This window comes from Agelaius phoeniceus, chromosome 19 (assembly GCF_051311805.1).
Source record: "Agelaius phoeniceus isolate bAgePho1 chromosome 19, bAgePho1.hap1, whole genome shotgun sequence".
NCBI classification, from domain to species: domain Eukaryota; kingdom Metazoa; phylum Chordata; class Aves; order Passeriformes; family Icteridae; genus Agelaius; species Agelaius phoeniceus.
Window position 1 is genome coordinate 3,180,246 of NC_135283.1, and position 23,856 is coordinate 3,204,101.

Here is a 23,856-nt window from a genome sequence, read left to right on the forward strand (position 1 = left end):
TACAAAGAGCAGCAGAGATATAATTTAAACATGCATCCAGCTACAAACCATATATACAGAGAAACAGGCCTATACAAACAGAACAGGACCATTTATTACATTACAATTCTGGGGGAGTTTTTGGAGGAAATCACAGCAGATGAACAAAATCAGACTGAAGGAGGTGGATGTTGCTTCTGAAAGTGATCTGGTTTGAAATGTCCCACAACACCCCCACTTTCTCCAGCACACACCTATTCCACTTCCAGCTCCACACAGCACTTCCCACAGCTCCTGGACTCCCTTCCTGTACAGAGGTAGATTTCTGTGGATGTTCTGATATTGCACCACAGGAAATATGGTTCTTATCACAAGGAACAACTTGCAAAGGCTAATTTCTGTAATTCATGGGCATAATCTCATTGTGGGCATTCAGGTAGTGCAGTAAATTAATTTGTTTGCACTTGAAAGAAAATCTCCCTCCAAGTGTAATGGTTTGTTATTTAGGTGGAGGTCCAGTGGAAAGCTGCAATTTTTAACAGCTTCCCATGAAGAGAGCTGGTTTTTATCAGCAGGGTGACACCTCACTGTCTCTCTCCTTTCCAGCCTCCCTGGTCTAGCCAAGGCCAGCTCTTGCCCTGCCTCCCCTGATGCTCCATCCCATTCCACTGTGTCCAGGTTCAATGTGCCTTTTAAACACTCACAGGTTTTTGCAGGACTCATACAAGCAGTAGCAATATTGAAGCAATTGGCAAGAAGATTGATTCAAACTGCATGAAATGGTTAAACAAGCCCATCCACACTCAGGCTGCATAAGGAAAGCTACAACTTTGCTAGCTTCAAACAGCCATTAATTGTGAACAGGTCTGATGCTACCAGGAAGATCTGAAGAAGTCTGGCAGGAGTCTTGATTTCTTTTGTCCATCACATTCTTGAGTAACTCTGACAACTGGGGAAGTTGCAGACAAGCTGAATGGCAGTACCACTTCACAATGTCTGTTAAATGAACCTCTATAGCAGATTTATAAAAATAAGTGCATCAAAAATCCTGATGCCAACATACCCTAACTCTGATGAGCTCACAAGCATTGCTCAGTATTGTTTCTCAGAGGCACCCCAGGAAGTTATTTTTTTGCAGAAGTCTTTCAACATGGAGACAAATGAAAGAACAATCTGGGCATGTTCCACTCTCAGAGAGAAGCCAAAGCAAGGAGCACCACTACTCCTGGCTGCAAGCTTGGCAGAAAACTTACATGGGAAGAAAGTTCTCTTTTTGTACCAACCAACCCATTTGGAACTATTTTAAATGAACCACTTAGCTTTAGCTTCCCAGATTCAGTTTGTGTGAAGCATTCTGTGACACTACAGCAGTAAGAAATGGTGGCTAGTTTGGAACTGAGTATTTTTTGCTGAATTATGGATACAAGGCTTATAGAAATTCATTACATCTCTCCACATACTGACTTGTCTTTTAAAAGGGCTTTTCCTTACCAAGGTAAGTAAATCCCAACTGCATCAACACTGAAATTCCTGTGTTGACAGGGACTGCAGACCTAGAAGTAAAATCATCTCACCCTCTTGGAGGAGCCCATTTTGTGCAGTGAACCTTCACTTCAGGGAGTCACTTGATCATGAATTTCACTCCCTGTCCCTGGCACAAAGGGCTTATGTACCTTGCAAGCTTAGAATGAAGCAATCCACTGTATGCAGGAAATGACAAACAGTAAAAGTGAAATGGCAGTGGCAGGAACCAGGGCTTTTGGAGTTGTGTGGTTCTGCAAAGCCCTGGTTCTCCCCAGGCAGCCCCAGCTGGGCAGAGCCTGACTGAGCCAGGGTTCCAGTGGTGCCCTGCAGCCCCAGCACAGCCCTGCAGTCGTTACCATTTGATGTCCAGGCTGCTGGTGCTCTGATTTACTGCACTGTAGGAGGTGTGCAGGGTGTCCTGGGCCTTCTTGGAGTCCATGCCCTCCAGCCAGTCCTGGTACATCCTCTGCACGTGCAGGTTGCTCTCTGGCAGCCTGGCAGGAATGGCAGTGTACACCTCCTCCATCTGGGCCAGCAGGGCTCTGTCTGGTTTGCCATCCTCACTCTGGGCCTGGCCCTTCCCATTGAGGCACCCTTAGGGAAAAAAAATAAATTAAAAAGATGCAAAGTGATGGAGATTTGATATGAAAAAAAGTCTCTGTTAACTCAGAATTCTTTTTTCACACTTCTCTAAAGGAAGTTTTTTTTTAAGCTTCCTCCCAAGCTGTTACAATTTGTATTTACCCTAAAGTGACTCCAGTATCAACTTCATCTTAATGGAAATGAGGCTTCCATATCACAAATCTTTCTCTGCATTCTCCATGGTTTTATGATCCTAATTATGTTCCTTGTCTTTTCTTGCCCTTGACAACCACCATTCCAGAGCATCCTCTGAGGCTTGGCAGTGCAGTGCTGGCACTTATTTATAGGTCAGAAGAGAACAAATATCATGACTAATTTTAGAAAACTCAATCAATTTCTGAGCCAACCCTGCACCTGGAACTGGTATTTTGGACCCTTCAATAAACAGTGAGATTTTAGATTATTAAGAAGAGAATTAAGAGGGAATGAAATGAAGTGTCTGCCAGTAAGGCAGCTTTCCTTTGAGATTCAAGGTACACATGCAGAACAACTGCAGATCCACAATTATTTTTACCTCCTGGGCAGGCAAGGACTTCTACAAAATGGTAGAAAAACTTTCCTTTTTTCAACTTCAGGACCATGTTTTGGATATTTCTGAAGCCATAAGCTGCTGCAAAACGCAGCACTGTCTCCCCATCCTTTTCAAGGGTAACTTCTTGAAAGTCCTTGTTCCTGTCAAGACACAGAGAGAACATTTTAACCCCCTGCATTCCCAGAGGAACAACCCAACTGTGCCAGTTTGTAATCAGATGCTCCAAAGGGAGCAGGACAAGTGTAACAGTGAGATCAAGGTGAACTCTTTCACTTTCTAAACTGGGTTATTGGGGTGGAATCTTTATAATAGAATTCTACTTTATTTTGAAGTGCAGGTAATGTTTAATAAAATGAGTACCAGCAGGAGCTGCTTTACAGTGCCAGCCCTGCAGGTTTGGAGCAGGTTTGGAGCCTGTAAGTGCCTACCAGGGCAGGTTAGCAGGGACTGCTGTCACTGCAGCACCACCCAAAGCAGGGGAAGCTCCTGGGCTGCAGGACCAGCTCCTTGCTAATGCCCCAAGGCTCTCAGTGCCCACGGGGAATTTGGACAAAACCCTCAATGAAATGCTTGAACTTATTGTCCAAGTGCTCAGGCAGTTGGAGCAGTGACTGCTGTGGGTCCCTTCCAACTGGGAATTCCCTCTTCTGCTCTAGCTCACCCATTCTACATAACAAGGACACAAAAGTTTAACTTACTTTAGTGCTTTGTAGGTGATCTCCTTGACATCCACACCAAAAAGCTCCTTTGCAGCATGTTTAAAAATGTGCTCCAGGTAACCATCAGATCTCTTGCCATCATGCCTTACTACATCTCCCTCCTTTAAGCCATCAAACCTTAGGGAACAACAAAATGGAAGATCAAAAATTTCATTCTGTCACTTCAATAAAATAGTGTGTTTCTCCTCTTCTTTGTCTCCCCCACCAAAAAGTGTTTTGTAGCACTGAATCCCAATGAATCCCAATGAATCCCAATACTCCCAATGAATTGGGAGTATTTGTATATTTGTATATTTGTACGAATTGGGAGTATTTTGTATATTTGTAGCACTGAATCCCAATGAATCCCAATACTCCCAATGAATTGGGAGTATTTAAACAAGGGAGGATCCTTGGGTTTCCATAATATTTAGCACATTCTCATTTTCATCAGTAAAATTTTACTGATGAAATTTTTATTAATTACATTTTTATTAATTACAGATTAAAAATGTAAAGTATTCAGGACAGCAGTGAGATGATGAAAAAAAATCAATTAAAAAAAAAGATGCAGGGCTTTCCATGTTGAGAAATATCAAGCAACAGTAATTGATAAGAATGCACCTTCATCACAATCTGAAGATTTTTTTAACAACATTTTACTGCTCAAGAGCCATTACGGGGAAAAATTATTTAAATAAGAATATTGAAAGAAATGGTCATTTTTTGAGCCAATAATTTGTGAGAATACAAAACCCCTTCAGAAGCCACAAGTCCTTGCTGACAGTTCTGCTTTAGGAACTTGTGTCACAGTGTGTAACACTGTGCCAATAAAATCAGACCAAGCCAGTAGAGCTGCAGCCAGGTTAGAAGAGTGCACACTGGAAATAAGTGCTACACTGTGGCTCAGGAGAGAAAATGGGAGCTCAGATCCCAAGGGCAGCTGTTGGAAATTCACCTCTCCCCCAGGTAAAAGCAGCTCTGAAGAGCCCCCATTCATAGAACTGCTTTAATACCCAGCACTTTATCACAAATTGCTGCTCTGCTGGGGCTCATTTTAAGAACATGACTCCAAGTTGTTTAAATTTCTCTGCAAGATCTACTTTAAAGACCCCAGAAGAGCAAGAATTTATGTCATTAGGTCTCAAAGTTGAACCAGAATTATAAGATTGGTCCTTTTAAAAATTAACGTTATTTTTCAACAGAAATTGAGGGCACTTGGCTTGTTCAGCCTGGAGGAGACTGAGGCCAGACCTCACCAGGATCTGCAGCTGCTCCTGAGGGACAGCTCCAAACTCTGCTCTGGGACAGTGACAGAACCCATGGAATGGCTGCAGCTGTGCCAGGGGAGTTTGGGATGGATTTAGGGAAGGTTCTTCCCCCAGAGGGTGCTGGCACTGCCCAGGCTGGGATTGTTGGGGAGTTTGGGATGGATTTAGGGAAGGTTCTTCCCCCAGAGGGTGCTGGGCACTGCCCAGGGTGGGATTCTTGGGGAGTTTGGGATGGATTTTAGGGAAGTTTCTTCCCCCAGAGGTGCTGGCACTGCCCAGGCTCCCCAGGAATGGGCACAGCCCTGAGGCTGCCAGGGATACCCAGGGTGGGGTTGTTGGGGAGTTTGGGATGGATTTTAGGGAAGTTTCTTCCCCCAGAGGGTGCTGGCACTGCTCAGGCTCCCCAGGAATGGGCACAGCCCTGGGGCTGCCAGGGATGCCCAGGGTGGGGTTGTTGGGGGTCTGGGCAGGGCCAGGGGCTGCACTGGGTGATCCTTGAGGGCTCCTTCCAGAATCATTCCATGATTCTATAAATGGAGCTCATGAACCAGCATTAATGAACAGCTTGGCCTTTCACTGGACAGGCTGACACAGAATTAAAAGCCTCTCTCTGTGTGATTCTGACACAGAATTACCTGAGTGTCTCTGTGATTATTCCTGCTAGAACTTCATTCATTCTCATTCTGTGTGACAATCTCAGGTAGAGGCAATCAAAGGAGCTGCACTACAAACACAGCTCTGAGCATGTTCCCACTGACCCACTCCAATTTCTCCCCTCTAGGTCCAAGCAGGATTCTAGCTGGAGCTGAAAAGGATTTTTCAAACTTCCAGAGCTTTCTGTTTTGTGCAAGACAGCACTTTCATTGCTCCACTAGCAGCCCTCTGGAAAGGCACCAAGGAACATCTGTCACAGCTGAACAAAGATCAGGGAGAGCAGCCTCTGGAACCAAGTCTGAGAATTAAACACCACACAGGCTGCTCCCTGAGCCAAGCACAGGGGATGGAAAATGGAAACAAAACCTCTCCAGTGCTTTGTGTGCTTCTCTCCCAAACACAGCTCAGCTTCATCTAATCTTGAAGAACTGACTGCTGTCCTCAGTTTAAAATCCAATTCATTACATTTCCTGCAAGGGTGCTGCTCCTACCATCTACAGGACCAGACTGGGGAGTGGAAATTTGCTGCCAGGATGGTGCTGTGGAAGAGAGGGGAGCCCAGGGCAGATGGCAGCCCCAGCACTGGCCTGGGGCTCTGCACAAGGAGCACAGAGAGCTCTGAACAGGGCCAGCACCCCCAGCCAGCCACACTCACTAGCAAAGCTTGAACTTCCTGCAGTCACATCTATTATAACTGCAAATCATCTATAGTTATCAATAAATAAACAGTAATTCTTAAATATCTATCAGGAGCTACACAAATCTTCAAGTCAAATTTTAGAAGAGTTACTGCATAAGGGTCATTATTTCAAATTATCTGCTTTACATTCAGACAGTACATGCAGCTTGATATTATCTGTTTCATATTACTTTTATAAATAGCAATGAATATATAAGAGAATATTTTTGTGGGTTTGGCCACTCTATAAGGGTGAAGCTGTGGTATACTAAGGCTTTGATGCTGTTTTTTTCTCTAAAAAGAAAAAACATTCTTCTGAGCAGTTTTACATTTATGCTGTGTGGGAAATGGGTTTATAGAAAATTCTCAAAGGAATTTTCTATTAAAAAATTTCTATTTTCTTCTAATTTCTTTGACAGAAAACTCACATGGTGTACACCTGAATGCAAACCTTAAAATAAGGAATACTGACTTAAAAATACCATAGAATAAACCAGACATTGTTAAGAGAGAAATTGAACTAAAAATAAGTTTCAAAAGATGACCTTACAATAAGACTAGATAGTTTAGAGAAATAAAATTATAAAAATGCATTGTAGTATGACCCACAAGGAGTAATTTTAGATGGTGACTTTAAGACATTTACAACACAGTGTAGCTAAAACTGATAAACCAAGAAATGCTTGTAGTGTATTATAATCAAGAAATAGTTGGCTTCTGATTGTGATGGTGTGAATTATAACATCTGTATGGTCTCACCCTTCTCATGAGACTAAAAACAGAATAAAAGTTTGTAAAATGCTTCTCAGTTGCCCCATCTGTAAGTCAAAAAAGAGCTTTATCCAACAATGTTGAATCTGCTCCACCATGTCATTTGTGATCCAAACAAGGAAGCAATCCACAACAAAACTACTTACAAACTATCTACAGCTACTTCAGTCACATCTTTCATTGACACATTGTTCTGTTCCATTATTTGGACAATTTCACCTGTAGGAAAACACACGACATTTCACTTTTATCACAAAGCACAATGCCCACTGTGCCTCTGTTTCAGAGATCAACATCCCAACAGCTGCCAGTGCTTTGTGTCACATTCTCCAGCTCCTGCTGCAGTGACTGAGAGCCTGAAACTTCCTGCCCCAAAGAAAAGGGGCCCTCAACCTGCCCAAAATCTGCTTAGATCCTCAGCCTTCCTCTTAGGCCAAGTCTGGAAATATCCAAACTTGGACACTAAGGCTAAAGACAAGAACCTCACCAAAAGGCAAGTGGTGCCATGAATTAGGAATAATTCCTAATAAAATAATGACCATAGACAAGCCAGACAATTGTTTTAAATATGGATTGGAATAACTTTTAGCTTCTTTAACAGGCTGTCAAAATACCTGATTTTTTTAGATGAATAGCAACCTAGAAGGAAAGGATGCATCACTCTGCCTTCCCTGGGCAGTACCTGTACTGCCAGGAGCACAGAAATATGTACTAATTTTTAAAGCAGAAAAAAGTCAATCTTATGACTAAAGCAGACTTGAAAAAAAGCAAATTCTGGCAAAAAGGCTATTCTAAAAATAGTGATTCCCTTATATATTTATAGATGATAAGTTTAAAAAAGTTAACCTGATGTCAGGACACAATCAACTTCTGCTGAATTATACAAGGCAGTGTAGAAATCTTCTCTCAAGGCTTCCAGCTTTTTGTCATAACAAGGTGCCACAACCACATGGAAAATTTTATCAGGAGACAAGTTCTGTGGAATACAGAAGGAAGCACATGTGAACTCCATGAAGAGCAAAAGACAGCTTGAAAGATGACAGGGACAAAAACAGTGACAAAAATCTCATGCAGGCAATCCCAGGAATAAGACCCTACATTAAATTTAAGGAATGTTCACACAGATAATGATTTGCCAGAAGTCAGAAAGCATCAGCAACAAACTTCCAAAGTCACTGTCCTGGCTGGAGCAAATTCCCTCAGAATTTGCTCCACGTTTTCTGCAGCTTTTTGATTGCCTTAGAAAGTGAATACAAGTCAGGAGTTCAGAGTCCTGGTTTCTGGCTGTCACCCACTCCCTTTCACCCAGAGCAAGCCCCTCACAATTTGTCTATCCACGTGCAGACCCTTCCCTGCTGAATGTGCCTGTGGCTCCTCTTAGGTATGGGATGTCAAGAACAGCACTTTTTTCAATGCACAAAACTGAGGAGATAAAAAGGTTAGCTCCAAGGATACAGAGCTTTTATTGAGCTTAGGTTAACAGGACAATTTCCACATTATTCTCCTCCACTCCTGCTTTGGCTGTGCTGTAGAACTACACAGGCAGCATTTCACAAAAAAACCCATTAACTGCTATGGATTTAACTTTATCCATAAATATCTAAATCCATGTTGCACTGGGGGTGCAAGGACTGCTGCCAGCTCACAGTGATGTAGGAAATGTGTGATGAAATGTAGGAAATAATAATGTAGGAAATAATAATAATGTAGGAAATAATAATAATGTAGGAAATAATAATAATGTAGGAAGATGTATGAAATGAGGTGCTTTGTACATTCCTCTCTCATGGGCACTTGTACAGCACACAGCACCATTTCTTCTTCAAGCAAAGGACAAATATGATACACTAAGATCTGTATCTCAGTCTTGAAGCCCTTCTGCTCTATTTAGAAGGATATAATGGTACAAATAAATCAGAATGACTCACCTGCTGCCTGGCAAAGTAGCCCTTCACTAGGGAGCCCATGATCTGCTGTGGGGACTTTGCAGTGCAGATGTGAGAGGTCACCAGGTTGGTGAGCACCCTTTCAGCATAACGGATCCAGCCTGGAAGCACAAAAAATCACAGGCACAGAGGAGTGAGCCAGGAGCACAGCAAGCACAGCACATCCTGAAAATGGTGCCACCTTCACACCAGGGAGGACAGGACTGTGGAGGCTGGGAGCCCTAGGAAACCTCAGGGCTCTGTTCTTAATGCTTTAGTCAATGATTCACTGTGCCAGGAATTCTAGACCAAGGTGCACTGTGAACTCCATGACCTGCTGCCCCTTCCTCATGCACAGATTTAACAAAGCAGAAAGAACAAGACCCCAGCTAACAGAAATTTGACCTTCTAGACCTCAGCCCTTGGATCACCACATTCTACAGCAAAGGCACTGTTTGGCTGCTTAACTGTAACCTGGTATTTCCTGAGATTTAATATCCCTGCACCCAGCCTGCTCCCCCAGAACAGAAGAGTCACATGAAAGCATTATCACAAGATGCACATGGACTAAGCCTAGGAAAAAATGGCTTTTTTTACTATTGTTAGAGTAGCCACACCTGCAGAAACACCCCACACTCAGAGGAACCACCTGGAATCTCTCTGTATGCAGCACTCTGAACTCAGTTTCTCAGGAACCCCCTCTCTCACAACCCCTTCAGCATTCCAGCTGGGACAAGCTGTGGATACCCACAGCACCCCAGCATCCAGAACTGCTGGATTATTCCCCCAATAAATGAACAAATCAGGGGATTTAGGGTGTGCAATTCTTTCCTGGGCTCTGGAGCTCTCACTGAAAAGCCCAGAATCCTTCACAGCAATAGTTTGGAGATTTATTCATCTACATGACACCCACATTGTGCAGCAGAGTTAGGCCCAGCCTTCAAGGCAGGTGTGTTGCTTTTGGTGCTAAGAAATGGTAAAAAAAAACAAAACCAAACACATTTTGTCTTCATGCAAATTAGTGATTACATAAAAGAGAGGAACTGCTGTGCAGTACATGCTGCCCAGGAAGGGGAAAACCTGGAGGTTAACTTTTAAGCTTGAAATTACCACTTATGTAAAAACACCTGGTGCTGTGTAAGTCAGAACAATACCACAAATGCCAACAGCAGCACAAAACTGGGATGCAAAGCAGTGTTCAGATTATTTGTCTCTCTGGAGCAGAGAAATAGTTTTCATTACTGATGAAAATGAGAAGGTGCTAAATATTATGGAAACCCAAGGATCCTCCAGCTGTTTAAATATTCCCAATTCTTGTTCTGCACAGACTTCAAGCTGGTTTCCATAAAAAACCTCAAAGGCACACATCATCTTCAACAAGCATTCATTTCTGCTGCAGGAATGGCTGAGGACCATGGATTCACTCATCAGGACTGTATTGAATTGCAAGACTGAACTGAAGTTTGCCTAAAGTCCACCTTCAACTGGGATTTCAAGTCCAAGACATTACCTACAAAAAAGCTGAATTTATTGGTGCTTGATAAAAATCCCTATTAGCATATTCTGCATGATGGTACATCCTATTTCTTAAATGGCTTTAGTCTCAAGAACTGCTTCCAACAAAACAAGGACAGTTTTTAAAACACTTGTACTCACCATTAATCACCCCAGCACTCCTGCTATGAGGCTGGTTCATAGAATTGGAATGGTTTTGATATTGTAGCCATGGCCTATAAGGAAATTTCCCTAAATTCCAGGAGATTTCTGACAGGTGTTGTCTGAGCAATTCCTTCAATTGTTTCTGTCCTTGCAGTACAAGTGTCTCCCAGCTGCAGCTCCCAAAGATCATCAGTGTCATTAGCCACTGGTTAATTGTCCAGGCAGCCTGGGTGAGTGAATTTATCACACACTGCTGTTTGTGTCCCCTCCCCACAGGGCTGAGCTGAGGGAAACCTCAGAGAGCCCATGCCTATGTCAGGGAACAGCAGCACTCACCCAGACCTACACCCTCCATGGATTCATTGGGATTCTTGGCCATTTGCTGGCTTCTGCTGCCATCAAAGAGCAAGAAAGCTCTAGAAATGACCATGGAAATCCCTGCAGCTGTAGCTCAGAATGTGGTATTTTGGTGAGATCATGAAGATGCATGGATGAATCTGTAGGAAGTGCAAAAAGTAAGCAAACTTTTGCTACTGTAAAACCTCATTCCTGGAAAAGGAAATTCACTGACTGGGACAAAAGCATCAGAGTCCTCAATACTTTATGATTTTCCTGCTGCTGCTGCAAGTCTGCCCATTGGCTTTTCTGGGGGGACACAGAGGTTGGCAGAGCCTTAAAACCCCAGATTTTCCAGAGCAAATGCTGCATGTTGCTCACCAGCTTAGTACATTGAGGAAGGGAATTGATTCCTTTGAGATATTACAAATACTATCAGTAGTAACACTGCTGTTCTTTCAACAGGAAAACCCAAAATGAGCTCATTTTCTGCCCAGAGAGTAGCAGGAGGTGAAAAATTAAGACAGGGAGAAGAAATCAGCTTCTCTCAGGTTCAGGACTGTGCAGGCTCTGCTCTTTGCTCATGGTAGATGGCACACCCCAGCCTGCTGCAGAGGGTGATAGCTCTGTGCAAAGTCACACACCAAGATAAAAAAGAGTAAAGCATTTTTTATACTTGAGGTCACACTGACCTTGCATCTACAGAGCTATATAAAAACCATTTTGTGCTGAATACACTCAGTAAACAACAGCTCTGGGACTAATTTATGTAATCTGGGGGGAGAAAGAGGAAAGAGAAAAATGAACAGAAAATGCACACAGACAAATAAGGACAGGAAACCCAGTGAACAACCTCACTTGGAAGATGACTAATCAGGATTTCTGCTTTCTCTAATTGCTGACAAAGGAATATACCATGTTTTCAAAATGGATTGCCAGGGATATTCTGGGTTAGTTTCCCATGCTGCTGTTACCACCTCTATCACAGCAGAGAGCTGACACCAAAACCAGCACTGACACCAAAAACTGTTCTGTGCAAACCACACAAGGACAAGGAAAGTGCTCCATTAACTATATTAAAGTATTTCCACTGAGAGCAGCAGATAATCTGAGCTCTGTTTCCAGATGAAACAAATTTAAATTATCTCAGAAATTCAAAAAGAAATCCTCAGGGTTTGAATTTTACCTAAAGCACATACAAGACAACAAAACTAAGTAATGGGAGTGTTTCAGCTGCACAGGTTTTACATGAAAAAAAGCAATATATGATATGTCTGCTCCTGAAGATAAGAGGTTACACTAAGATAACAGTAACAGAAAAAAAGAGACATGTATTTAATACATATATGTAGTAGTTAAAGCATAACCCTGATATTTCCACTACAAAATACACAGAACAAACAAAAATACAAGTATAACTCAAGGAGCTGTATTTAAACTTCAAATCAATGACAACAGCAGATTCTGGGGATCACTGACTGCAATTCATCATCACTCTAACATTTCTTTAATAAATGCAATCCACTTGAGTTATTTCAAAGCTAGCAAGAAATATTTTGGTATTTTTATCAGCCTTTTGAAAAGCAACCCTATGAACTTCAGGGTGGAGCTGATGAGGGTGTTAGGCAAAGGAGTTACTTCTGCTTCCTTTTTGATACTTCTTTTTTAGGAATGTGCCTTTTTATTGAAATTGAAATGGTGCTGTGCTAACAATGGAAAAGGTAAGCAGTGACTGCATGTTCTGCATCTTTGCAGGTTACAGAACACATTCTGAGGTGCAAGGTTCTCAGAAGTGAGACACTCAGTGAGTCAAGTCTGTGACATTTCATGTGAGAATTCTTCTCCAAGTGTCAGACATGTCCATCTCACAGCCATCACAAGCAATGTCACTTGCTACTTTCCCCTAGGCTTAAGTGGCAAGTTCTAAACTTTGCTTAAGGTAACAGAGGCTGTGGTTTAATTCCAAGTTCTTTAAGATTCTTTTCAATGAGGAAACACCCAGTTAAACTTTGTGTTCTGAACACACAAAAAGCACCCACTAAACTTCTCCATGGCAGTTCTGATTCTCAATCCAGGCACTGAAATGCACTCAGGATGAGCAGTGATACTGGGAACAAACACTGTGTGCTTGGCATCCCCCAAAAGCAAATCCAAAATGCTCTGAGTTATGTAGGGCTCCCAAAGGAAGCCACCCTTTCCTCAGCTCCTTGGTGGCTCCAGTTTGGAGGGAGGGAAGGATGGGTAAATCAGATCTCACCAGGGCAAGCAGAGGCAAACATTGGTAAGGCATGTTCCTCCTGGTTCCTCCGTTGGTAGCGCTGCACAAATTCCCTCTGGCTCTCCAGGATACTGAAATCTGCAGCTATGGTGGTGTCAAACACATAATGCACCCCTGGGGAAGCAAGCAGAAAGGACAGGGAATCACTAGAATGGTTCCCATCTCACAAACCTCTTTCAAAGTTCCAGGCCTATGAAAAATCTGGAAGGATCAACAGGTATATTCCTTCCCCTCTGCACATTTCCACAAAGAGCAGAGTCATAAATAAAAGCCATACACTGCAAGAACATCTACATTCTGAATTTAAAAGGACCACCAAGAGGCTACTGCTGCCAGCAGCACTGCAAGCATTCTCTGCTTCCTTCTGAGCACCTTGCATTTGTCACTTTTAGCCCAACTGAGCAGGATGTCACGACTCCTGGGTGACATGCAGTGACTCTTGCAAAGAAATGTTCTTTTTAGGACATGCTGAAGTCACAAAAAATCCTATCCAGCATATCTGCCATGGCTCCAGTTGTTTGCAGAGCTACAGGAGCATATCACCAGCACAGCAGAGACCTTCTGGCTGCTCATTTGGCAACACACTCCCTGTGAGCCTACGTAACACTGAGCACATCCCCACAGAAGTCAGGCTAGATAATAAATGCATTCTAGGAAAACTGGGGCCCACCAGAACTCAGGAGTGCTTTGAGATGAAGAATATACACTGGGTACAGACAAGCATCAGAAAAAACCATGAAAATGAATATAGATAGATACAGACAGAAGGAAACAGTTTATAGGTTTATTACTGCCCTTTTCCTTCAAGTATATTTAAAAAATCCCAAACTTACAAGGAAAGTGTCTATTGCTTTTTATCTAAAACTCTATATATAATGACCAAAGGAAATACAGCTTTAACATAAAATAGGCAAATACAACAGTTCTTGTAATTTCAAATTACAGGAAAAAAACCAGAACTGAGAATCTCCTAGAGATAGAATGAGTCAAAAGGACTGAAAGGAACTTAGAGTAAGAATTACCTTCTCCCTCAAGTTCTCCAATAATGGGGAGCTTGTGACTAAGCCCTCCCTGATTTCTTGGTACCAAGGCTTTGAAGGCAGCTCTACAATGTCCCTCTGTTCTGTGACCTTTCCTGTGAGCAGGGAATGTCCCCAGTGTGTCTCTCACACTGCTGGAGGTGGCACTGGTGCCTGGCTGGAACTTCACAGAGCCTGGAGCTCAAACTCTGAACGAGGCTGTGCAAGGGCACTTCAGGAGTGTTCAACAAAACATCATGGAATGGAATCCCACCATTGGTTTTACTTGGGAGGAGCCCTAAAGCTCATCCAGTGCCACCCCTGCCATGGCAGGGACACCTCCCACTGCCCCAGGGACACCTCCCACTGCCCCAGGCTGCTCCCAACCCTGCCCAGCCTGGCCTTGGGCACTGCCAGGGATCCAGGGGCAGCCACAGCTGCTCTGGGAAGCTGGGCCAGGGCCTGCCCACCCTCATTTCTTCCTTTAATCTAACCTAACCCTGCCCTGTTTCACTCCATGCCCTTGTCAGAAACCCTCTCCAGCTCTCCTGCAGCCCCTTCAGGGACTGGAAAGCAAAATAATCCCTCCCTTTCTGCTTCACCACCATTAACAAATGCAAACTTACCAAGACTTTTGAGGAAACCACAGAGTCTCTTGGCTGCTTCATTCACAGAGAGATTGAATTTAGCAGCAAAATAAGGCAATGACTGAGGGCATAGAGACACTGCCAACACTTTGTGTTTTGAGGTATCACATTTCTGGTAAGTGAAACAAAGAGAGAAAAAAAAAAAAAAGTCATTAAAAGAGGGTAAGGCTCCTTGCTTTCCCTTCCTTTCCCATTCCTGGAGTTATTCCTTAGAGTCTCATGCTTCACTGGGCCATATCATAAAAATCCCTGTGAAACAAGCCTCAAGCTGCAGCAGAACAGGCTGTTCCTCTGATCCTGACAGTGTTCATCTGCAATCATCTGTACATGTTTCTTTTATAGAACTCAGGGGAAACCCATTCCTCCTAGGACAATTCTGTGCTTGGATGCCAGGTGGCCTAAGCAAAGTTAAGGACATTCAGCACCTCTGATGTTCTAGTAGGATGAAATATTCTAGCAAATAGGAAAAGAGCTGTATGTTTAAACATTTACAAAGAATGTTTACAGAAGCAGGGGTGTTCAAAGCTGTAAATACAACCCAGCAAATGACACATCTGATTTTTTTTTTTAAGGCTCCTGTGTTTTTATCACTGCAGTTGTTGGGGGACAGTGGCAAGATGGGACTCTCAACAAATCAGCATTTGCAGGCACTGAGGAATGCCATGAAAGTCCCCAGTGTGTGGTGTGGACCTGTGCAGCTCCAGTGACTGTGGCATTTGGCTGAAGATTAATCTTGTGTTCTAGCTGGGACATTTTCCACACCAGGGTGCACACCCTTTGCCAAGGGTTCAGAGTGGAACCCCTGGAGGACAAAGCAGGCCTGTGCTACAGACAAGTGTGACCCTGCAAAGGTCAGAGCTCAGAGTCTGTTCTGATCCAAATGCTGGACAAGAACTCTTCAAGGAGAGCTCCTGACTCAGAGCTCATGGCTGCCCCTTGCTTGTGTTTGGGCCCCTGGAGCTGTGATCAAGGTACCTGACTCCTTGCTGTTGTAGGATTCAGGCCCTCTCAACAGGACCCATGTGACCCAAAGATTATTTTCCCCCCCTTCTCTTCTAATTTTCTCATATATAACAACACCATTCTGTATGGACAATTAAACTCCTAAGAAAATGCAAGTACTATGTAATTAATCCATAGTTATGACACATGTGTACAGATCAAGAAGTTTCAATTCTAGTAGCTTTTGCACAGAAGTCTGGAGCAGAACTAAAATAATTAATTTAATATCAGGTTCTAAAGATGTGAGCACTACACACAGCAACTAACTTCTAGAAAAAACAGAACTCAGCAGAAAATAAAACAGCAACAGAAAACTTACAAGGTTTGCTAAGAATATGGACAAAATGTAGTCAGGTTGAATATATATTAAAAAGAATTCTAATTTCAAGCACATGTCTTTATAGGTTTGTATAATGTGGGTATATTAGTACCAAAAGCACCCAGAACAGTCCTAGCAGTGAAGGTATGAATATCTATAAACACTGAACTGCAGAATAATTTGTTAGTGCAGTAATGAAATCATCACATTGCCAATAAATTTCCCTTCTGCAGGTGCAGGAACTTTCCTCTGGTGTTTACATTAAGTGCTGTGACCTTGCAACTCCAGTACAAAATTATTTTAAGTATTTTTAACATTTGTGTTGCTTGACTTCCTCTTTGCAAAAAGCATATCCTGAGAAATCTTCCCATTATCTGCCTTGGGAAAGCAAGCTGCTTAGTCATTGTGGAGCTCCTCCTCCTCAGAGCAAACAGTGGGGTATTGTTTGGGTCACTTTACCTTATTAAGGTTGAGAACACGAAAGAATTCCTTCTGATTCTGTTGGAAAACTCTGGCTCCTTCTTCCAATGTCATGCAACTGTCACAAGCTAGGCAGTCGCTAAGGAGTATTTTAGCATTAGCCAATGTATCAAACTCATTTTTCTGGTGGCAAAAAGAGAAGTAAACAAGTTTTTAGTAATGATCAAATGATTTTCAACATCTCTGTAATGAGCCAGATGAAAAGCAAACACAGTTTGCTGTTTAGTTTAAAGCAGGACAATCCACAACACTTGCATAACATCCAAGATTATTTACAGGTAAACAAAACAATATGTTCCATCCCAATCATAGCTCTGCTCCTCCTATTACTGTGAAACTGCAACATGTTTAAGTGTAAACAAAAATCTAAATTTAGCCCCTAGTCCATATGCTTAGTAACTTAATTTGCACTGTGCTTCAGAGCTGACAGTCCCCATCAACTCACCAAGCAACTGAGAAAACTTTCCCTTGAACTATTAAAGCTCTTTAACCAGATAGCCTCTAACAGCAAGGTGGCTTAGGCTTTGTAGCACGAGGTAAAACAAAGAGAACACAGTCCTACAATTGCACTGAACATATTCTGTAAGATCAAGAGTTTCACACTATCTGCAGCTCACTTGAGAAGAATGAATACTTGGATATAAAGAATCAGTTGATATTTTGTCCACTTGTACTATCAAAACTCTTCTTCTTGTAAGTTCTGTCTCTGTTCTGAAGACTTGATTTAGGAGATTCAGCACTCCAAATTTTTAGAACTTAGAATTTCTGGTTTGTGTTTGCATAGTAAGGGCTTTTTACAAGATTTTTGATTTACATATTAAGGGATGTCTACAAGAGCTCATAATTGTTTTCAACTGCTTATTGTTTATTGTTATACATAGTAGTTGAAAGTTGCCTCCTTATAACCTCCTTTGGGGTGCACAAAACAAAAGAATATAGGTCTAATACAGGTTTTAGAAGGAACATTACCTCTTCAGAGCCATCACTTGAACTCAATGCATCAACAGATGTACTTTGTGTATCGTCATTTTTCTGTTTTTTACTGCATTCCTGAAACAAAACATAAAATGTGCCGTTCTGTACGAACACTTTTGCAGAGCTGTTCGTGCCGTTAACCACGGGCAGAGCTATTTACAGCGCTGTGGAACACATGCAAAACCCTATGTTCAAAGTGCAATTGCTACGATGGAAAGAATTTCCCCGGAACTCCCCCGCTTCCTCGGTTCGGGAGTTCTGGGCGGTTTGTTAAGGCCAGGAGCTGTCCCGGGCAGGGACAGCAGCAGCGGAGGGCACGGGCACGGCCACACGCCGGCGACACCGCGCTCGGGGCTGCCCCGGGAGCTGTCACGGGGAGGACGCGGAGCTCGGTGACCTTGGGGCCGGCAGCCAGCGCGGCTCTCCCCGCCGGGGCTCCGGCCGAGGCCGTCCCCGCGGGCAGCATCCCCCCCGTGGCCGCGGCGTGTGCCCCGCACCGAGGGGCGGCAGGACCCGGACCCGGCGGGGCGCTCACCTTTTTGCTGCAGTTCTCGCACTTCATCTGCGGCGCGGCCCTGGCGCGGCTGCCGCGCGGTGCTGCCGCCGGGGCTGCGGGACAGGAGAGAGCGGGGCGGGAGGTGAGACCCGCACGAGCAGCGCCAGCGCGGCCCCCGATGCGCTCCCTGCCGTCCCCGCCGCCCTTTGTTGCCGCGCCCGCCCCGCCGGGCGGTCCCGGGGCGGCCCCGCCGCGCTCACGTGTCCCGCAATTCCCCCGGCCGGAATTACCCCGCAAACGCCGCCGGCCCCGGCGCTGCGGGCGGCTCCGAGCGGCCTCGAAGGAGACGCGGGGCGGGCGGCGCTGGCCGAGCCCCGCGGGGAAGGGGGAAGGTGCCCCCTCAGCACGGCCGGGCCCCGCACGGAGAGCGGAGCCCCCGCCGCTGCACCCTCGGCTCTTCAGAGCCCCCCGCACCGAGGTAACGGGAGAACGGGCGGGCACGAGCCGCAGCTCATCAGCTCCACCGGGATAAAAATCCCCGACAAGCGCAATCCCCCCGAGAGCCCCAGCGCAGCCTGTCCGGGGGCAGCGCCGATGCCGTACCTGCCGCCGGGGCTGTGCCTGTGGCCGCAGAGCGGGCGGGGCGGCACCGCCTCCTCCGCCGCCTCCCCCGGCCGCGCCCGCCGGGCTCATTGCGGACCTGCGCCGCCGCACGTACGCGGAGGGCGCCCCCATCCCGGTCCCCATCCCCATCCCGGTCCCCATCCTGGTCCCCGTCCCCATCCCGACCGGGACCCCCGGGCCGCACTGAGCCCCCAGGCCTGCCCTCCGCGCCCGGCTCTGTGCCCGAGGCTTCGCCGCTTCTCTGGAGCGTCCCTGCGTATTTTTTCCAACGCGCTTCTCTGTTACAGCGTACAAAAGGTTTTTCCCCCCTCGATTTTTGTTTTTTCCTGATGGCTTTAAAGTGAAATGACACTCTGCGAGTTACTAAATACAGCATGATCACCATTTTATTTAACCGATAGGCTGCGATTTCCCATCCCTGTAACAAAACACAAGTAGCAGCAATGGTGTTCCCAGGCAGGAATCGCATATCCTCATGAACAGGATTAGTGAACAGACATCAGCCTTCCACAGTCCCAAAGGCCCTGGAGTATTAATCAAGATTTCTTAGGATTTCTTGTCTTTCTGAACCCCAGGTTGTAGGATTTAGACAGAAAGGTTCAATCAACATTTTGCTCCTTTCTCAACCCCCAGCCATATGAACACACACGTACAAGCAAACGCCTACACAGAGAAGTTTTTCAAGTGTAAAATGACGTTTTATAAACTAAACCACAGAACTTCCGAAAAACATGCAATTTCCTGCCCTAACTGCAACTTTTCTATAGCACTGGTAAATCCCCTCCTGTTACACTGACATCTTATGCTTTAAGCCACAGATGGTTTTTGAGCACACGGGCTGGAAACAGGCACTGTCAGAGAGGTTTGTTACCCAAAACCACAGCTTTAAACACTTGTTCCATGTTAAGGACACTAAAGATAACCCCAGAGAAGAATGTAGTGCTTTTTTAAAAATATTTTTTAATTTGCAGACTATAGGTGAGTTATCACTGAGGTCAGAGAAATCAAGAATTCCTTAGTTTAACCACGATGAAAGCAAACAGAAACGTTTTCATACTTACCACTTAAAGAAAAGTAAGCTGATGCTGCTTTACATATACCCTGGAAAAATATCACTAATCCTGGCTTGAGGTAAAAATTGTAATGGCTTTGGTAATAATTTTCTGTGCCTCTGCTCTCTTCATTGAAAATGCTCTCACATTTTATATTAGCATATTAGCCCAAGCTTTTTAAAAACACCACAACCTCTCCTGAGCAATTCCTATGTGATCTAAGAATTCACATCTCCTACAGACTTGCTGGAATGCAGCATTAGCTGACATTTTTTTGTTCCTCTGGATGAGTATTTTCATACAAGAAAAGCACCTTATTCCACCAGGATACAACAGCTATAGCTGCATTGACCTATAAGGTGATAGGATAGATGGGAAGTTCTAAATTAGAAATGTGTTGAGATTTGCACTTAAAGGCACAGCTAAAATCTTCCTGTTTCACACTCTGATTATACTTACATTTATTATCCAAAACTGATATAGTGATTCTTCAAAAGACATGTCAGTTTTGGATGTTTCTGTAACTGCACAGATCATATTTACAATATTTTGATTTCACAAAATCACAGAGTAGTCTGGGTTGGAATGGACCTTTGAAGGTCATCTAGGGGGGTGCAAATTCCCCTTGCACGAGACCAGGTTGCCCCAAGCCCTGTCCAGCCTGGCCTTGAATGTTTCCAGGGATGGGATCTCTGGTGAACTAAGTAATGTGTTAAACACATTCTTCTGCACATCATCAAAGGGCAGAAGACTGAATTTCCCCCCATATTTCTTGTATTCACAATGAAAAACAGAGAACTGCATAGAAATGGAAGCATTTTGCAAGAATATTGAGGACACCTTAGGTACATACATTAAGTATCCCTATTTCATCCTTCATCTTAGGAATGCCTGGATTTATTTCAATTTAAAAATTCAAACAAAAAAAGCTAAAACTTATACAAACTGAAGGGTGTGCAAGGAATCTCTGTTTCAGTGCACAGTCTGAGGTTATATTTGTGAAATCATAGGATAATTCGATGTCTCATTTATTTTATTGCCAGGAGCACTCTCTGCTTTCCATTAACTATGGATTTCCCACAGAACAGTGGATCTTTGATCAACCCTCCCAGTATGCCTGACAACCTGAGACAAGAAAGCACCATCCTGCTTTAATCTGGGGAGGTGACACTTGCCACCTTTGCAGGGCTGCTTCCCAAAAGCCTCACTCTCTAGGCAGCACTTAAAGGCATCCCTTCCTTTATGGCCACTGGGGATGTATTTGGCCTCCAGGTTACATTTATCCCTGCACCTGAAGCATTTACACCCTGGATGAAATGGAGAAAGAAGAATTTCCCTGTGAAAACAGCTTGCTGCAAACCAACTGCAAAGTGTTCCAGGCTTTGCATGGGTCCTGCAGGGCAGTGCCAGCTGTAAATGCTCCCCAGCTGTCAGCACTGGGCAGTACCAGCTGGTGAACTGATGAAATCTGTGCTCTGCAGGCTGCACACACACACACAGACACACACAGCTCCCACCGAGCTCAGGCCAGCACCCACAGCTCCTCCTGTGGGATGAGCTCATTTCCACTCCCAGCCAAAGCATTTGGTGGCTGCTTCCAAGCAAGCACTCTGGGAATTTATCCTGGCATGCCAGTCAGATCACATGCTTATTGCATGGCTGAATTCCTAAGACCTTAAGGGAGAAAAAAAAATATAAGGAGTTAGAAAAGAATATTTAGGGAAATGGTCTGAAATAGGAAAAAGCACCAGAATTCCAGACATGTCAAACTAATTCAAAATAAAGGCCAGTTCTGTTCTATTTGCATGTTCTTGGGTTTAGGTCAATGACTTAAAAGTTACAAGTGTGTTTACTACACAAATAGAACATAAACACTTCCACAGATTCTATTTTTACATTGTTGAGGAAGAAGTCTACAAATAGTCAATCACATATTCCTGAATTGTTTATTTTGGAGAACAGTTTTTCTTTTTGCAGGAGTGGTTTGGAATTTATGCTGTCCTTTAGGTCCTTTTTCCTTTTTCTATTGGTAGGCATAACAGCACTCACCTACTTCCAAGAGCTGGTGTAAAATCCCCAGATTTTAGAAAAAATGCTGTAAGAATCATTAATGCATAGCAGAAGCTCATAAGGATCCTTGCCATATTTATTTTGATTGTGTTTGTATGTGATATTTCCCATGGCTGAAAAAAATTTTCTCTGTAACTTCATAATTAAATTAAGTCATATCAGGTTATCCTAGTGAGACCTTTGAAGAACTGCAGGAGTAGAGAGTTGCTGATATTTTTGCAGTTAGTAACACAATAATAAATCATTTGCTTTGTGGTTTATGCTGAGTGGAGATGAATTTCTTGCTTATATTTCACTCTGCTCTAGACACAAGAAACCTTTTGTCTTTTATCAATCAAAACAGCTTAACATTTGGTTTCCAGAGAAACCAGTTGCTCATAAAAACTGATTGACAGCTAATTAGACATAAATTTCTTCCCAAAAGACTCAGTCAGCTGCTTGTTTGGGTTGAGCACACGTGATACTTATTACTTCCTATTTCTCATCCAAATCCAGCAGCTGGTACCTTGTGATTCACAAGCAGGCCAATTCATTCTTGCAGTTCCTCACTGCCTTTCCCATTAACACTCTTACACAGAAACTGCACATCAGCTGGTGTTTTCCAGTACTTACACTTAAATGTCTGTACTGTGGACTCTGGGGTGTTTTAGGGATTTTATCCCTATCTTCACTCTGGAATGTTATGAAAGTCACTGGTTAAAATCTCAATTTGCCAGAATAGTGTTGAGAACAGCTAAATAAACTTCTATCGTGTCCTGGCCCTGAGCAAACACTCCAGAAGATATTCATGTTTGGAAAAAAGTCAAAATTTGAGGATTTCATTCAGGAAGGACATCCCTGTGCAACTGACAGAGGACCAAATATAATTTGTAGATGAAGTTACACACTGACTTAGAATAATTTAAGAAGTTAAGCTAAACTACAGATATCTGCACTTCCCCCATCCTGCCTGACATAAGCAGTTGCTCTAATGGATTGAACAGGAACAGCTTTCCCATGTGAATGGTGTTTGACTGAAATATGAAAGATTTTCCAAATGCAGCCTATTTGTCCACAACAGGAAAATTACTCTTTATTTCAAGTGAATTAGAAACTTTCCTCCCCAAATAACAGATTTTCAAACCCAAGCCTTCAGCTGATGTACAATTCAGAAAACTCATGACATCAATGTTAGTCCTGTAAGATTATCACTGATATTTCTGCTTTGCAAATATAAGTGATGTCGAGGTGTTAGAAAAAACAAGTTATTTGTTGGTGAAATTGCCTTATAAAAGTCTAGGGCTTGATAATGCTTTAATGACCTCAGACCTAGCAGAGGTTAACAAGGTCTGAGAAAAAAGGATGCCCACTGGCAGTGGACACAAAGAATTCAGAATTTAGGGGCCATCTGGCAAGAACTCCCAATATAAGGAAGAAACAAATGAAGCCAACTCAGCAGCTAAGCTGAAATCAGCTCCAGCTGGGTAAAAGGGAATTCTGGCAGGTGGAATCTGCAACCAGACACAAGAAACCCACCTGCAAGAAGGAAAGCCTGAGCATGCAGACGTATTAGCATGAGAAGTGGATCATTAATCAATAGAAGACAGAATGCTAATTACTAAGAGAACGATGTAACTTGTGGCCAGTGAACACTAATGTCTTTGCTAAAATGTATATAGTTAAAAGCTTTGGTGTGCTTGATGTGTGGAAACGTCCACCTTGCATCCTGTGCAGAATGAACAAAATCTCCTTCCTAAACTAAACTCTCTGTGTTTAGAGGGCTCCTAAAATCGGCAAAACCTCCCTGCAGCCTTTCCAAACCCACCTGGACGCGTTCGAGGTGTCAGCAGGGGTTGGACCGAGCGATCTCCAGAGGCTCCTTCCAACCCCAGCCGTGCTGTCATTGTGCCAGAGCTGGGGCACAGCACCGGCTCTTTGTGTCACTGCTGCCCCAAGTGCTGCCATCGAGAACCCAGAGGTTTCCTGGCCTCTGCAGGAGCTGCCCGAGCCTGGGGAGAGCCCCCAGGGCTCCCCTGCCCTCCCCGACCCCCTCATGCAAGGGGCCATGTCCGCCTCACCCATCGCGGTCCAACTGTGTCCACTGGGGCTCTCCCACAAACCCAGCCTCACCCTACAGCAGCTCATGCGAGGTTTCTGCTCTTTCCAAGCACCGCTAAAGTAAAACAACCAAGGAAACATCGACGCTCTTACTTCAGCAGCATCCACGGGCCCCGGCGCCATGCTG

At 44.0% G+C, this 23,856-nt stretch overlaps 1 protein-coding gene across 2 annotated transcripts; it reads right to left on the reverse strand.

Annotated features, from left to right (window-relative positions):
* NARF (nuclear prelamin A recognition factor) lies at positions 1-23,841 on the reverse strand. Of its 2 annotated transcripts, none has more exons than XM_077188246.1 (12): positions 23,823-23,841; positions 17,926-17,999; positions 17,385-17,465; positions 16,395-16,538; positions 14,594-14,726; positions 12,928-13,062; positions 8,679-8,797; positions 7,597-7,726; positions 6,897-6,969; positions 3,376-3,513; positions 2,660-2,817; positions 1-2,097 (listed from the first exon to the last, which is right to left on the reverse strand). In XM_077188246.1, exons 2-12 carry the CDS (start codon positions 17,950-17,952, stop codon positions 1,856-1,858), a joined length of 1,380 nt encoding a protein of 459 aa, XP_077044361.1. In that variant the 5' UTR covers positions 17,953-17,999; positions 23,823-23,841; the 3' UTR covers positions 1-1,855. The 2 variants fall into 2 exon arrangements, with proteins under 2 accessions (XP_077044361.1, XP_054501346.1); XM_054645371.2 differs by lacking the exon at positions 23,823-23,841 and adding an exon at positions 18,490-18,571.
* Positions 23,842-23,856: the final 15 nt, after the last annotated feature.

What these genes read in the sequence shown, in the direction of transcription:
- NARF (XM_077188246.1), bottom strand. Translation starts at nt 17,952, where the DNA reads ATGAAGTGCGAGAACTGCAGCAAAAAG. An exon ending in TGGTTTCCTCAAAAGTCTTG is followed by an intron (nt 13,063 to 14,593) that starts GTAAGTTTGCAT and finishes TTGCTTCCCCAG; the next exon opens with GGGTGCATTATGTGTTTGAC. An exon ending in ATCACCTACAAAGCACTAAA is followed by an intron (nt 2,818 to 3,375) that starts GTAAGTTAAACT and finishes GTGTCTTGACAG; the next exon opens with GAACAAGGACTTTCAAGAAG.